General features: G+C 45.8%; 1 protein-coding gene across 3 annotated transcripts in view; it reads right to left on the bottom strand.

The window, feature by feature from the left end:
• SEC16A (SEC16 homolog A, endoplasmic reticulum export factor) overlaps positions 1-15,689 on the bottom strand; it is a 49,861-nt gene that overhangs the window by 1,618 nt on the left and 32,554 nt on the right. Inside the window, exons 20-31 of one of the 3 annotated variants that reach the window (XM_048512221.1) lie at positions 14,510-14,686; positions 13,484-13,572; positions 12,873-12,920; positions 12,566-12,715; positions 11,704-11,781; positions 11,153-11,209; positions 9,824-9,935; positions 3,038-3,175; positions 2,451-2,545; positions 2,117-2,191; positions 1,469-1,528; positions 220-282 (exon numbers count right to left, since the gene is read on the bottom strand). In XM_048512221.1, coding sequence (XP_048368178.1) covers positions 220-282; positions 1,469-1,528; positions 2,117-2,191; positions 2,451-2,545; positions 3,038-3,175; positions 9,824-9,935; positions 11,153-11,209; positions 11,704-11,781; positions 12,566-12,715; positions 12,873-12,920; positions 13,484-13,572; positions 14,510-14,686 — 1,142 coding nt within the window. The remainder of the gene's footprint in view (positions 1-219; positions 283-1,468; positions 1,529-2,116; positions 2,192-2,450; positions 2,546-3,037; positions 3,176-9,823; positions 9,936-11,152; positions 11,210-11,703; positions 11,782-12,565; positions 12,716-12,872; positions 12,921-13,483; positions 13,573-14,509; positions 14,687-15,689) is intronic. The other 2 variants (XM_048512222.1, XM_048512223.1) reach the window with 2 other exon arrangements.

Raw genomic sequence — 15,689 nt, 5'->3', positions numbered from 1 at the left:
GTGTTATATCCCCCCACCCCCAATCAGCAAGACTGGCTTGTGCAGGTACATTTTCAGTCTGCCCTGTGAGGCCTCCCCAGCCCCCAAATGAGACACTGATTTTGAAGCAAATCCTGGTTTTGCTTTTCATATGCCTCCTGCGCCAGCCTTCGCTGAGTGAAAGGTTGCCTAGTATCTTCACAGAATTGCTGCGAGGATGAATGCCGTCAGGATCATTACCTGTGCAAACTGAGCAGGGTTGTAGAACTGGACCATTCCGGCTGAGGATCCTTCTAAAGGCAGCTAGAATGGGAGAGAACTTCCCTTTAGTGAGATGCAGCAAGTAAGCCATGCTCTATACCAAGCTGATTCTGTACAGTTGACCAACAACAATGCTGGTATCCCAGCAGACAGTTCACAGGGATACGACAAAGAAAAATCCTCATGTTCCCAACATCTGGAAAGCTTTCAAGTGATCCACACCATAGGTTCTGGTGAATGGAAGGCCCATGCAAAAACCTGCAGCAGTGCATTTGGAGAAACGGGGAAGTGGGAGGGAAAGACACCCTAGACATGCCCACCAAGATGCAGCTGGCTGAAGCAGCACTAACTGGCTGTTAATATGCCCAGTGTAAGAACCAACAGGGCCATACCTCTCAGTATTATCAGAGCAGCCCCCAACAGAGAGATCAACTAAGATGAAGCACTTGCTTCATTCTGATGAGGGCTGGAGAACACTGGCCATTTTGCTGTGAGATATGAAGCTTCTTGGCAGTCTGGCTCTCCTCAGTGACCCACAGCATGAAGTGGAAAGCCAAAGCAGCCCCAGATACCAAAATGCAATACAGACCAGCCCTCAAAACTTTACAGCAACTAGGAAGAGCATTTCCTCTGCAAAGAGTCTGTGGACATTCAGGGTCCAATAGATAAAATCCCAAGAGCAGTGGCAGTTTTTATTAAGAAACTTTTAATCAAACCATAAGTATTACAATAAATGAATATTTTGGGTGGCATAAATACAGTCATCTCCTTGTTCTGGGGACTGGAATGAATTTTTCCTTCAGGCAGAGGAAATGAGCTCCCAGTATTGGAGCCACAGTGTACTCCACCATCCCTACTCTGGGGAATGGACCCACGGCCCTTTTTGCCTCTCTGCTGGTTCTACAAAGGCTAAGTGAGACTCTGCACCCCAGCCTTGCACACCATTCCTTTGGGTAAGCAAGTCCAAGGCCACAGGTCTCCCCAGTGAAGAAGGGACATGCCCAGTACATTCAGACTCTCAATGCTGGTCTTGAGAGGGTGACTAAACAAGACAAAGAAGCAGCTCCCCGAGAAAATGGCAGGCTCATCCAGGTCATTCTCAGAAGAGGGGGAGGAGGGGCTTTGAGGCATCAGCGCAAGTACTGAGAGAATGGAAAATAAAAAAAGTGGGGCGGAAGAAGAGAACAGAACAGAAGGACAGCCAGTGCAAATGGCCAGCCAAAGGTACCTGATTAAAATGCTGGCTTACTTCACGTGATAATGAACTCATTGAACTAGAGCGCGAAAGCTATAAAACAGCAAAAAATGACATACAAAAAAGGAATCAAAAAGTCACCATGCAGGCAGGTCACTGCCTCAAGCTCTCACTTACCCTAATTTAAACAAAAAGAAAGAGCAAGTCTCCCAGCACCAACAGCTAACATTATCCACATGATAAAATGCATGTTAGCTTGCATCAAAATAGGACACTCTGCATTGCAGAACACACACTGACTATGTCACTAGAGAGAATGCCTATGTGATCTTGGTGTCTGCAGCATGGTACAATTTAGCATGTTCCTCGCATTTAACATCAAATAAATCAAATGCAAGCACAAAGGAAAAGAAAAGTACCTCCTCATTTAAATTAAACAGCAAGCTATTGAGGGTGCCTTTTTTGGAAAGGGCACTTTTATAAATCACAGAAAAGAGGTTCTCAGCTATAATTAGACTAAACCGAGTGCTCCATTAGTTCTCAGTTTAAGACAGCATTACATTTCCATCCAATGCTCTTTCCAGCTGCTGTTTCAGGCCACAGGGATTAAGCAAACATAATGGAAGGGTTGAAATATGTCACCAACATTCCCAAATACCCACATAAGCAAGTCAGACCTACCTCTCCACACTGAGAACCATCTGTATTGGATGAAAAGAGCTCAGAGCCAGGTGGCAGGACAGCAGAATTTAAATACTATGGAAAAGAAAGGATTGGCCTGATGGTTATGTGGGGAACTAAACCACGGGACAAAAACAAATCTGCAAAGAAGAGGGCTAAAGGTCTTTAGATAATGTGACATTACAAATGTTTTTTCTAAAGGGAGATCCTGTTGGGGAACAAGTTCAGGACCACTCGTACCTTCCTTAGGGACTAACGGAATTCGCTTGACACTGCCCCCCAGTAAGATCTTCCACCTCCATTCATGTGGAACATCTGCCATCCCCCAACTTACAGGACGTTCGTCACCTATTTCAGGTGCGGTTTGGTTCCCTGATGCCATCTGCTCTTCTGCCCCCTGGCCTTCCAAAGGCTGCTGCTCCTCCAGAGCTGCAAAAAGAAATCGTGTGCTTAGCAAACAAAACCAGTCAAAGTTCGCAAAAGGAAAACAGCCTGAGCCCACCCAGCAAGCATGAGTCGAAAAGACATTGGGTTGGATCCTGACACAAATAGAAATCATATCTGCCTTTAGAAAAGTCTGTGACTTGCTAGCAAGCTTTAACATACAATTTTGTAGGGAAAAAAATTTACATTGCTTGTTCAAAGTGTCAAATTTAGAGGCCATCCCCCTTTTAAAAAACCATCTAAACAAAACCAGTACTGACAGCAAACTACCACTGCAGAATACCACACCAAACAACCCTTCTAAATGCCAAATATGTACCCCATCCTTCCTCCAGACAACACAGAGAACACAACTCAAATACTTTTAGAAGGGAAGCTGTTGGGAGGGAATGAGACAACAAAGTCCGAGGTACAAGTCAGCAGAAGCCTACTAAGAGGGGGCAATATGGAGGTCTTCCTTTTTCGAGCACTACTCACCAGGGTTTGGTACAAACACATTTGCTGGAATAGGCATGGGGGCCAAAGGAGCAAAAAGGTCAGGTGGAGCAGGAACTGCCCCAGCTGGCTTGGCTCCACTCGGATTTAAGACATCGACGTAGCGTCCTCTGTTTCCTGCTGCAAAGCGAAGGCAATAAACAAGTGGTGGTCAAGGTCTCATTCAGCCCTGGGAGGCAAAGAAGCAGCAAGCCCAAAACAACGCCTGGCCTGCCTGCAGCTCCTCAGTGCCCAGGTGGGAAAGCACTTGGCAGCTGTGGGCGGTACGGACAGCAGAGGCTCTGGAAGAAAAGCAAGGACATTCACCTGCCTAGGACTGGGTCCAGTTCGTACACAATTTGGCACTGAGGAGTGGAAACTGGCACAATACTTCTGTCAAATACATTTCCTAAGAAAGAGTATTCTAGCCCCAACCAAAAGGGGAGGAATTTTGTGTCAAGGACCAAGACACCAGTTCCCACTTGCCCATTTACAGGAAGTTCTTCACAGTCAACTTATGGAGACACTTCATGGGCTTTTCAAGGTAAGAGACATTCAGAGGCGGTTTGTGCTGCAACCCAGAAATCTTTTCACTTAGTCTCTGGAACCAGCAGAGAAGAGTAGCAGTGGAGAAGAGGAGTGGGCCAGAAAGGGCTGAGTGAGCTCTGGTTTTCTTTTCAGAAGGCTTTTCAAAAAGCCACATCTTTTAAACAGTGTTAAAAAAACGATGTTAAAAAAACGGCGCGCGCAGGTGTTTTACTAAATAAGAACATATTTTTAGGGATAGTAGAAGGTAAAGAAACCTTAAGAGGGAGGCACTAATTAAAATCAGTATTTGAATATCTAAACAAAATTAGATATGAAGGCAGGATGCCAGCAGGGGTGTGTGGGCTTTCCAGTATTTTGCATTGAGTGTCACATGTATGACTATCTGCCACTAGGACAGAAGTCATGGGTGTGCCCTCGTTGCAATGAGCTCCTGGCACTCAGGAAATGTGTCCGTTCTCTTGAAGCCAAGGTGGCAGACCTGGAGAAGCTGAGAGAGGCAGAGAGGGCGACAGACAAAGCTTTCAGCGACATAACAGCCGGGTCCCACTCCCAAGGTGACATCTCTTCAGATGTCATGGAGAATGAAAGTCTGGGGGATGGAGGGTGCCAGTCTGAGGTGGGGGAAGATGCTCCCTTAGATAGGATCGCTTCCTTAGCTGGTGATCAGATATCCTCTTGCACTGAGGATACCCCACGGGGAGGTGGGGGGCTCCTTGTAGTGGGTGATTCGATCATTAGGAATATAGAGAGTTGGGTTTGTGAGAGGCGTGATGACCGCATGGTGACTTGCCTGCCTGGTGCAAAGGTTGCGGATGTCACGCTTCGTCTAGATAGGCTGTTAGACAGTGCTGGGGTGGAATCAGCAGTTGTGGTCCACATTGGCTCCAATGACATTGGGAAATGTAGCCGGGAGGTTCTGGAAGCTAGATTTAGGCTGCTAGGAAACAGGTTAAAATCCAGGACCCCCAAGGTGGCATTCTCGGAAATGCTACCCGTTCCACACGCAGGACGAGCTAGGCAAGTGGAGATACAGGGTCTCAATGCGTGGATGAGAAGGTGATGTAAGGCAGAGGGTTTCCAGGATTTTGTATCCTGAGGAAGCCTAGGAACCTTTTGGGATAAGGCACGACTGTACAAAAGGGACGGGCTTCTATCTTTAACCAAGAGAGGAACCAGGCTGCTGGTGCTCTAACATAAAAAGGTGGCAGAACAGCTTTTAACCTGATCCCTGGGGGAAAGCCGACAGGAGCTGAGGTGCGACTTCGGTACGGAATACAGTGTCCATGGGGATGCAGACAGAGAGGGAGTAGTTTTTCTAAATCCAACCACATACAAGCTGAGGAGCATAGCAATATGATAAGTGATAGTGTCTACAAAAGGCTAGAGGGCAAAACACATAAATCCCAGGTTAGGGACAGAGACAGAGTATACAAGTGTCTCTATGCTAATAGTAGAAGCCTTCGACCTAAAATGGGGGAGCTGGAGTACAGAGTTTTGAAGGAGAACATAAAATAAACAATACAGGGGAAGCTGATTCCCCTACAGAAGCATGGTGGATATCAATACCAGGGGTGAAGCATAGTTTAACATGATGAATATATTATCATCCCCCTGACCAAAGCGCACAAGAGGATTCTGAGATGGAAAAAGAAATTAGAAAGGCAAACAAAAGCAAAAATGTAGTGGTAATGGGCGATTTCAACTATCCCCATATAAACTGGAAAAATGCATGTTCAGGTCATAGTAAGGAGAGAACATTCCTGGATATGCTAAATGACTGTGGCTTAGAGCAGATGGTTGTGGAACCAACCAGGGGAGAGGTGATCATAGATCCTATGTGGGACCCAGGACCTGGTGGGGGAAGTCAGTGTTGTTGAGCCAATAGGGAACAGCGACCACAATTCTGTCAGATTCAGTATCTCTGCATGCAAACAAGTGACAACTACCAATGTAGTTACATTCGCCTTCAGAAAGGGAAATTTCTCAAAGATGAGGGGGATAGTGCGCAGGAAGCTAAAAGGGAAAATCAAGAGAGTCAAAACTGTCCAAGATGCTTGGAGGTTATTTAAAAACACAGTCATAAAAGCTCAGCTGGAATGTGTTCTGCAGGTTAGGAAAGGCAGCCACCATGGTTGACAAAGAAGGTTGAGGAAATTGTTAGGAAAAGAAAGATGTCTTTTAGAAAATGGAAGTCCACTTAACTGATAAAGAAAACCAGAGAGAACACAAATGGTGGCAAAAGAGAAGCAGGTTAGCTGTAAGGGAGGCAAAAAAGGATTATTAGGAATGCATGGCTGCGAACATCAAGACCTGCAACAAACAGTTCTTCAAGTACATCAAAAGCAGGACCCCGGCTAGGGAAGCCGTAGGCCCGTTAGATGATGAAAGAACAAAAGGTGTGCTAAAAGATGACAGGGAGATTGCAGAGAAGCTGAATGAATTCTTTGCATCTGTCTTCACCCAAGAGGAGGTGAGGAAAATTCCTGAACCTGAACCAAGCTTCTTAGGAGGTGAATCCGAGGAACTAGCAAAGATAGTGGTAGACAAGGAAGAAGTTCTGGCAGCCATTGATAAACTAAATGCTACCAAACCCCCTGGCCCAGATTGCATTCATCCAAGAGTACTTAAAGAGCTCAAGCATGAAATTGCTGATGTTCTCACTTTAATATGCAACTTATCCCTGAAATCGGCCTCCATCCCAGAAGACTGGAAGATGGCCAATGTCACACCAATCTTTAAGGAAGGATCTAGGGGGGACCCGGGAAATTACAGGCCAGTCAGTTTGACATCTGTTCCTGGTAAATTAGTAGAATCTATCACCAAAGAATTAAAATTAGTAAACATGTGAGAAAAGCAAGACTCGCTGAGGGAAAGAGTCAAGCCATGGCTTTTGCAAGAGGCTTAGATCCTGTCTTACAGAAGCTTACTACAGAGTTCTTTGAGATGGGTGTAGACAGGCATGCTTGGATAAGGGGAACCAGTGGACATTGTCTACTTGGATTTCCAAAGGCTTTTGACAAAGTTCCTACTACCAGAGACTGTTGAAGGAAAACTCAGCAATGGAAGGAATAAGAGGAAAGTCCTCCCTATGGGATTAAAAACTTGGTTGAGGAACAGGAAACAAAGAGGGTGGAAGAGTATAAATGGGGAAATTCTCAAAGATGGAGAGAGATGTAAGGAGTGGTGTCCCCCCAAGGATCTGTTTTGGGACCAGTGCTCTTTAACCTATTCATAAATGACCTTGGAAGTAGGGGTGCAGGTAAGCGTGGTAGGCCAAGTTTGCAGATGATTCTACCAAATTAGTAGTAGGGTGGTAGCAAAGGGAACCACAAAGCGAGTTGCTAAGAGAAAACTCCAAGCCGACCTTGATAAATTAGGTGGAAGTGGGCTAAGAAAATGGCAAATGATGCAGTTCAATGTAGCAAAATGCAAAGTGATGCACATAGGAGGCAAAAAAAATCCAAAACTTCCATACACGTTTCTCCAAGGGTCGAGTGGTATCAGTCTGAACCAGGACCAGGAAAGGGATTTAGAAGTCTTCCGATTCCAGGACAGTTCCATGGGAATGTCAACTCAATGCATGGCAGCTGTGAAAAAGGCAAACTCTCTGCTGGGGATAACTAGGAAAGGAGTGATAATAAAACTGCAAGGATTGTCATACCCTTATATAAAGCCGTGGTGCGACCGCACTTGGAGTACTGTGTTCAGTTCTGGTCGCCACATCTCAAAAAAGGATAATATCGAGGAGGAGATAGAAAAAGTGCAATTGCAGAGAAGGAGCAACTTGCAGGATGATTGAGGGACTGGAGCACCTTCCCTTATGAGGAGGAGGCTGCAGCCGCTTTGGGACTCTTTAGTTTGGAGACGGCTGAGGGGGGATATGATTGAAGTCTATACAATTATGCATGGGGTAGAAAATGTTGACAGAGAGAAATTTTTCTCTCTTTCTCACAATACTAGAACCAGGGGGCATTCATTGAAAATGCTCGGGGGAAGAATTAGGACTAATAAAAGGAAACACTTCTTCACGCAACGTGTGATTGGGGTTTGGAATATGCTGCCACAGGAGGTGGTGATGGCCACTAACATAAGCATAAGCATAAGCATTTTATTGTTATTGTGCACGCACAACAAAATTTACAGCAGCATTCCTCGATGCACACAAATTTCAGACTCATACATCATCCTCACTTTCCCCTTCCTCCACCCATCCCTACACAGCCCCAAATACATCAATATGAAGCAGCGGAGTTTAGCATAGCCACAGCTCTAGAGTAGAAGCTGTCTCTAAGCCTCTTTGTCCTTAGTTCTGAGGGCCCTGTAATCATCTGCCAGATGGTAACAGTTTAAAAGAGAGTGTGCTGGATGAGAGCCGGGTCCCCTCAAGAATATTTTGGAGAAAACTTTATTTAGGCTTCGGGAATTATAGATTTTCTTCCAAGGAGGGAAAGAGAGGCGAGCCCGATAATCACTTTGTGCAGTAGTGATCACCCTTTGGAGGCGCCTTCCTTGATTAGCCATACTGTGCAACTGGAGAACCATACACAGATGCAGTAGAGGTTAGGACACTCTCCTATAGCACACAGCTGTAAAAGGACACCAGAAGTTTTCCATCTGGAGTTGTTAAGCTTCCTTAAAAAGTCTCCAGAAAGTACGAGTGCTTTGCTGGAAGCTTTCTTAACCACAACGCTGACAGTCTATGTAATTTGCCCAAGGTCAAGTCCTCTTTAATCTATAGCATGTGAAGGGAATTTAAAACTCAGCCACCCGCTCCACTTGATCTCCATTTATAGTCAAGGGCTGAATTTCTGAGCTATTCCTTCTATAGTCCACTATGAGCTCCTTTGTCTTGTTAGTGTTAAGAACCAGGTTATTTTCCCTGCACCATGAGAGCAGTCGGTCCACTTCATTCCGATAGGCAAACTCATCCCCTCCAGAGATGAGCCCCACCACCGTTGTGTCATCAGCAAATTTGATAATGGTGTTACTATGATAGACAGGAGTACAGTCATATGTATAAAGGGTGAACAGTAAAGGACTCAACACACAGCCCTGTGGCGTTCCCATATTTAGAGTAAGAACTGAGGAGGGTGGATAGCTTAAAAAACCTGGATAGCTTAAAAAAAGTCTTGGACAGATTTATGGAGAAGTCGATCTATGGCTACCAATCTTGATCCTCCTTGATCTTAGATTGCAAATGCCTTAGCAGACCAGGTGCTCAGGAGCAGCAGCAGCAAAAGGCCATTGCTTTCACATCCTGCTTGCGAGCTCCCAAAGGCACCTGGTGGGCCACTGCGAGTAGCAGAGTGCTGGACTAGATGGAGTCTGGTCTGATCCAGCAGGCTAGTTCTTATGTTCTTATGACTTGTTTGTTGGCCTCCCATCCAATTGCCAAACAAGGCCAACCTGCTTACCTTCAGAGCTGATGAGACTAGGCCAGGCTGGGCCAGGCCAGGGCATCTAGGTTTGAGCCCAGGATGGCACCTATGAAAATTATGCTGGATAAAGACTCACCCAAAACTACAGATTTAGGTCTTCTGTCCAAAGCCCACCTGTCCTCCTTATTGGGATACAACAATTGAAAGGGCCAACTCACACAGTGGTGGCCCACCCCGGACAAAAAAAATTCAATGAAAATTGGGGAGCTCTGAAAATAACTCCTATTAAAATTTCCCCTTTTGGAACCCTTCAAATGCAAGCCGCTGTTTTGCTCAAATTACATGGAAAGAATTTTTTAATGTAATAATCTACAGCATTAAAGAATTAAAATTCCTATATGCATACTGCTGACATATACTACATATTTTCAGAATTGTGTCCATTGTTTAAATGAGACTAGTTTTGTCCCATGCAAGGACAAAATTATGCCAAAGATTTTTCTGTTTGAATAACAGCGTTCCTTCTCTTTACTACAAAACGGTGTTCCCATTCCACCTCTCTCATGCAACAAAAAATGTATGAGCTAAGGCACCAGAATGCAGCAGTTTGCTGCTCTCTCTCTGCTGTACTGGGTTCATTCACCATTTGAATTGCAGACAGTACTCTGTACTCTGGAAAAGCAGTGAAATGAGTTTGACAAACATCGCACATATTTCAATTTGCCATCTCATCATATAAAGCACGAACAGAGACCACCACTTAGCCACAGAGGGCAACCAGAACCAGGAAGCCTAGAACATCAAGTCAATTTGGGCTCTATGGTTCAGAATAAAGCCCAGCTGGGTGGTGGTGTAGGATTACCTGCTCTCCTGGAGAATATGTTGACAGGGCCACTTGGAGGACCTCCATGACCAGAGGAAGGTGCCTGAGGAACTTTAGGGAATTCTGTAGGAGGTGGAGGCGGTGGCTTGCTCTGCAAGAAAAGAAGATTAGCTCCTGAAGGAACATCTTTGTGACTGGTGCTTCTGTCCTGTGCCTTTGCAAACACACCTGCTCACTTGACCCAAAAGAAGGTGCATTTTTGATCATACTGAGCACAAATCAGAAAGGAACTTCCAGGGATCTGCTTCTGTGCCAGAAGAAAAGCAGACTCCTGGCCCTTCCACCCAGGAAATTCTACTGAACTGACACCCACTCAGTTGAGGTAGAAGGCAGAATTACTTGCCACGCTTTCTTTAGCTGTGACTATGTCTAGCAAATGCAGCTTTTGACAGACATTAGCCAAAGAGGATTTTCATAACTCAGGAATATAGGATCACACTGGTACAGAAAACTTCAGGGAAGTAGGACAGAAGCAGAGACCAGATCTGGAAGGTAGAAGAGTGATGCCCGACTGTTCAGTGCTACTGCTGGCACCCCCACCAACAGGTAAAAGCTCCAATATTTAAAAGCTTGGCAAAAAAGTACCCTCTGATCTAACACTAACTGCAGACACTTCACTGGCTGCCCATCAGTGACAGGGCTCAATTGAAGGTATTAGCTGTCACATACAAAGCCCTTCATGGCCTTGGACCCTCAGATATCACCAAGACCACATCTCCCCAATGCTCCACTATGACAGCTTTGCTCATTTGAGCAGGGCCCTCTGCAGGCGCCAAGATGTAAGTGGGCAAAGTCAACAACTGCCTGTACACAGGTGCCTTCTCCATAGTGGTCCCTACTTTGTGGGAATGGTCTGCCTGGGGGGGCTGAGGAAGGCTCCCACTCTCGTGGCTTTCCACACGCTACACAAAGCTGAATTATTCAAGACAACTTTTCTATTCAGGCAATAAGAGTCACACTGTACTAAATGTTTCACAAAGTTATCTGGATAAATTATTACAGACTGTGGTCTGTATTGCTGTGTGGTGAACTGCAGTAAACTGGATCCTACTATGTGATTTTGTGTCATTTAATGTATCAGGTTAACAAGCTTTGCTTCAGTTCTGCATTTAGTCTTCTGGTTGATCCTACAACCCTAATTCCTCTTGCTCACTGAATGTTCCATCCTGTTGACTGTACTTACTTGCAGCATTATAATTTGTCTTCAGTCCAAATGAGAAAGGTGGACTATTAATGGTGCATATAACAGTTTACTACTCAATGGACTGACTAGCATCAATTCAAGCTTGAGTCTGGCAGACCATTTACCTCTTCTTCTGGTTCATCCAAGTTGACCCACCGCTGCTTCTTTTCATCCCAAACAATCTACATGAAAACAACATATCTGTTTTTACAAGGATAACAAAAGAGCTTGACTGCTTGGAAGAGGGTCTGGATTCAGATTCTGCATCTAGCTCAGAAGTGCTCATTTCACCGCTTACAGAGAGCCCCATTCATAATTACCATTGTGTAAAAGAGTCATTTTGCTTCCATCCCCGGAATGAGGCTGAATCTCAGGTTTACCCATTTCTCTGCTTGCAGCTGTTTCAAAGAGGGAACCACCTGCCAACCACAAGCCCCATCCGAAAAGAACCTTGACCACTTTCCTGACATATGGGGCAAATGCCATGCTGAGGAAAGTGGTCAGAAGGCTACATGAGGTTTCTGCACCGCTGAATACCACGGACTGAGCTGAACATTTTGATTCCTGCTAACTGCCAGCAATGACAGCCACACTGCCCAGGACAGATGCCTCCTCCACACCCAGCTTGCTGCGCACATCAGAATCAGGAGTCACAGGTGATGGTTCAGCCACTTACTGATTTATTCTTATCGTCAGGGAGGTGAGCTTCATTCTTGCCTTTCCGCATTAGCCAGTCAAACCATGTTCCACCTCTCTGAACACAAAAATATCATTTCAATAACTCAAATATATTCTGTACTGGAGGCTGCTATGTGAACTAGCTGCAAGACTTATAAAAAGCTGCAGGGGATTTAAGACAGCGTTCCCCAGAAGCAAAGCACTTTGAGGATACACAGCAATTGAGCAAACACCCCACCACCACCCCAAGAACAGGACAGGAGTAACCACAAGGAGCCCCTGCAGACCTTGGCCAGCAGGCAGGTAAATGCCATAGGAGAGTGAAGGGGTGGATTTATGTTACCTTGCTGGGGATGAGGTGGGGGTTGACAGGAAGTTTGCATTGGCATCCACTGGCTGAGATAAGTTACATTTTAATGCTTTGGGCATGTACAAGAATTCCATTTCAAGGAAGCACAGCAAAGAGGCCAACAGTGCCAGACAAAGCGATGTACCCAGAGCATTTCAGTTGGGAAACAAACAAGTCGAAAGCTGCCCTGAAAGCCTTCTGGATAAGCGTGGACTAGTCTGGAAGCAGAGAGGAGCAGTTGGCTGTCAAGATGGATGTGGTGAGGCCCACTGGCAGAAAAGCGGTCTGGGAATTCTCCTGTGTGTTCCGCTGGGACACTACATTGCGATGCTATATAGACACAGGGTATAGAAAGGCCCTGAGGGAGGAATCCTGTCATACTACCTGTACACTTTGCAGGTTTTGCTGCAAAACCTGCACCATACAGACAAACAAGCTGGGAAGGAGGTGGAGGCTCAGTAGAGGTCACTGGATGTATTTACAAGCTAAAGCAGAGGCAAGTCTGAGCTACCTTTTGCGGCGCTGACTCTTTTTTTGTTCGCTTTTCTTCAGGGATTGGCAGACGGGGCAGAGAAGGCTGCTGTGCCAAGGAATTTGGTCTCTCTTGTCCGATAGAATGCACAGAGGATTCTGAGGTAGTCCGAGATCGCCGCCCAAAGCTCTGTGATTGCAAGTGACAAAATCACATTAGGCTCCAAAAGACAACACTTGTGAGTGGGGAGAGGGAAGAGACAGTAAAAAATTAATGGGCACGCAAAGCCATTGGAAGAGTGAAATTTAGAAGTGATTTAGCAGGAGTAAATCTTTTTGAGACATACCATGTGGGCTGAAGACTGAGATGCAGATCTGGATTGTCGGCCCGAGCCCTGGTTGGATACAAAGCCCACAAATCAACAAGTAGATCAGCCAGCTTTCTAACAAAGGAGCAGAGTTGGGCCATGGCCTTCAGCCACAGGTTGGGTTCACTAACCAGCAAGACCAAGGATGTGCAGATGTCCGATGTGGTGGGTTCTGCACGTATCCCTCTCTGCTGTAAGGAGTCAAGAAGTGAGAAAGCTCTGACTGCCCTCTGGGCTATACAGATCCAGCCCATGCCATCTGGTCTTGCCAAACCCACCTGTCTTTTTTAAGCTGCAAGGTGCTCACCCAGTGATACCTGCCCAGCCAGGCCCCACCATCCTCCACATACACCTGGAAGTCCAACATCAGACACTGTTCCGTGTGCACCCAACACACCAAATTTAAGAATGCCACATGTCCACCAGGCCATTCACACATCTGTCACCAAACATGAATAAAGCATTCCAAAGTGGCACCTCACTCAGGTGCCTGCTAAACCAGGGACTGGCAGGGAGGAGTGGAAAGCTTTCACATAAACTTTGGGCAACATAAGGGCCAATATGCCTAGGAAAGAGTAATAAATGGATACCATGGTTTCCATCTTCCCATAGAAGTCATCATCCCTTGGATCTGGTCCAGCCTTCCAGACAGGTGACTCATGAGGGCTGCCCTGGAGGACTAAGAGGTGCAATGAGATTAACAGCACTGCTGATTTATGACCACTAATAGAACAGCTATTTGATTACACAAAGCCAAGAACAATCAAAATACTCTCTACTTTTATTTACATGTCTGATAAAGCTCATCTTGACAAAGACTTGTAAAACCCTCACTAAAGAAAGTAAAAACTACAGAGCAAGAGGGAGCTGACCATTTTCAGCCCAGAAATAATCACAGAGGCAACTGTTTTCTTGCCTCCTTCCACCCATTCAAATCTTTCTGCCTTGGATGCACCCACAGTGGAAGCACCCCTCAGCAGAGACTTCATCATTCTCTTACCCCACCATATCCACAGCACAAGGGGCAGGAACAACAGCGCAAAGAATGAGAGCAGGGAACAGCCACAGTCACAAACCAAGAAGCAGCCTAGCATGTAGTGCAACTAGGAAGAGATAGGAACAAAAGAGGAGGAAAACTATGGGCAGTGGCAGCATGTGGCCAGCAAGCCGAGCACAGCCTTTTGTTCAACCAAAAGACCAAGCATGCTGGAAGCACAGCTAAGCCGTAAGTCTCCTGGAGAGAGGAAGGCCTCTTGGAAAGGATCAAGGAGAACTGTGGCTTTATACTCTGTGGTCCTGAACACACCAGCCAGTGGGTGGAACACACTGGTGTACAGCAAAAGAAAAAGTATTTCCCCAGCCCAACTAGAATTTTTAAAAACAGTGAAGTTACACCACAATCAGTTTAATTCCTGCAATTGGCAGAAATCTCAAATACAACATTCCTGGAAGATACCCAGGAAATCCCAAAAGTGGAGATCAACCACCCAGAAAACCTTATGCTGGATGGCTATTTTGCTACAGGCTGCAATAGACAGCACCCTGCAATAATCAGAAATAATCCCTGCAAGACATAGGCAAGGGCCTCAGAGACCCCAACCCCACTCTGGACAAACCTGTCTCTGGGTTGATCTGTGCTGGCGAAACTGGTGGTGCTGCTGTCTCCTGACTGGGTGCAATCTGCTCAGCTCCACAAGCATTTGGAAAGGGAGACCCCAGCCCCACAGCGCCAAGAGCCTCCGGCCGTGAGGGAGACGCTAGGGCAGCTGAGCCTTCAAGAATGTTTGGTGGAGCTGGAGAGGATTTAAAAAATGTATTATTTATTTCATTAGATTTTCATGCTACTTCTCCCATCAAGCTAAAGGAGGTTTCCAAACAATCAAACATAACTTCATTTCATATGAATACAGTAAAATCCGAAACCAAAACCATATTACAGTATATATACACCTACATTTACAGTTCCTTGATGGCGATAAAAACTTCTAGATTCACCGAGTTAGCTATAAAATCAAAAGAGAAAGAGGGGGAAAGGACGCAAAGGAGGTGGAGGCCACAGGTGGTAACTGTTGCTGCCTCAACCATATGCCTGGTGGAACAGCTCTGTCTTAACTGGCCCCCCTGAGGAACTGCATCAGTTCCTGGTCTCATGAGACAGACCACTCCCACAGGGCGGGGCCAGGGCCAAAAATGCCCTGGCCTTGGTCAAGGCAAGTCAGACCACAAGTCAATTCTCGCTGGGGCTATAGCAGGGGAGATGGTCCCATAAGTATGTTGGCCCCAGACCGGTTAGGGCTTTGTACATTAGTACTAAAACCTGGAACTGCACATTGTACTCCACCTGGAGTCCATGCAGCTGGCAAAGCACTGGCTGAAAATGTGCCTGCCACAAGGCTCTGGTAAGGACCCTCCCTGCCACATTCTGGACTAGCTGGAGTTCCAATCAATCAATCAATCCATCAATCAATCAACAACCTTTTATTGGCATCGTTAAAAGAAAACAAAATTTTACCAAGTTGGGCTCTTAAGAGAACAGAGTTGCATGGCTTGCAGTAAAATTTTTAATACATCCGCTGTTCTCTGGGGCTGGTAATCTAGTAGAAGAGAACGGACTTTCCCACTGTCAGTTAATGAGGAGACATCCTTAAAGGTGTGTATCAAGACAGGAATTCCTCAAAAGGGAATATAGTTCACAGTGTAATAGAAAGTGACTGGAAGTTTTGGTCTGCCTCTGGGAACATGGGCATAGTCTTTCATGGGATGGTATAGACATAAAGTGGCCATCTAAAACTGATG

This window comes from Sphaerodactylus townsendi, linkage group LG12, assembly GCF_021028975.2.
Source record: "Sphaerodactylus townsendi isolate TG3544 linkage group LG12, MPM_Stown_v2.3, whole genome shotgun sequence".
Taxonomy (NCBI): Eukaryota; Metazoa; Chordata; class Lepidosauria; order Squamata; family Sphaerodactylidae; genus Sphaerodactylus; species Sphaerodactylus townsendi.
This window is presented reverse-complemented; position numbering and strand designations above follow the sequence as displayed.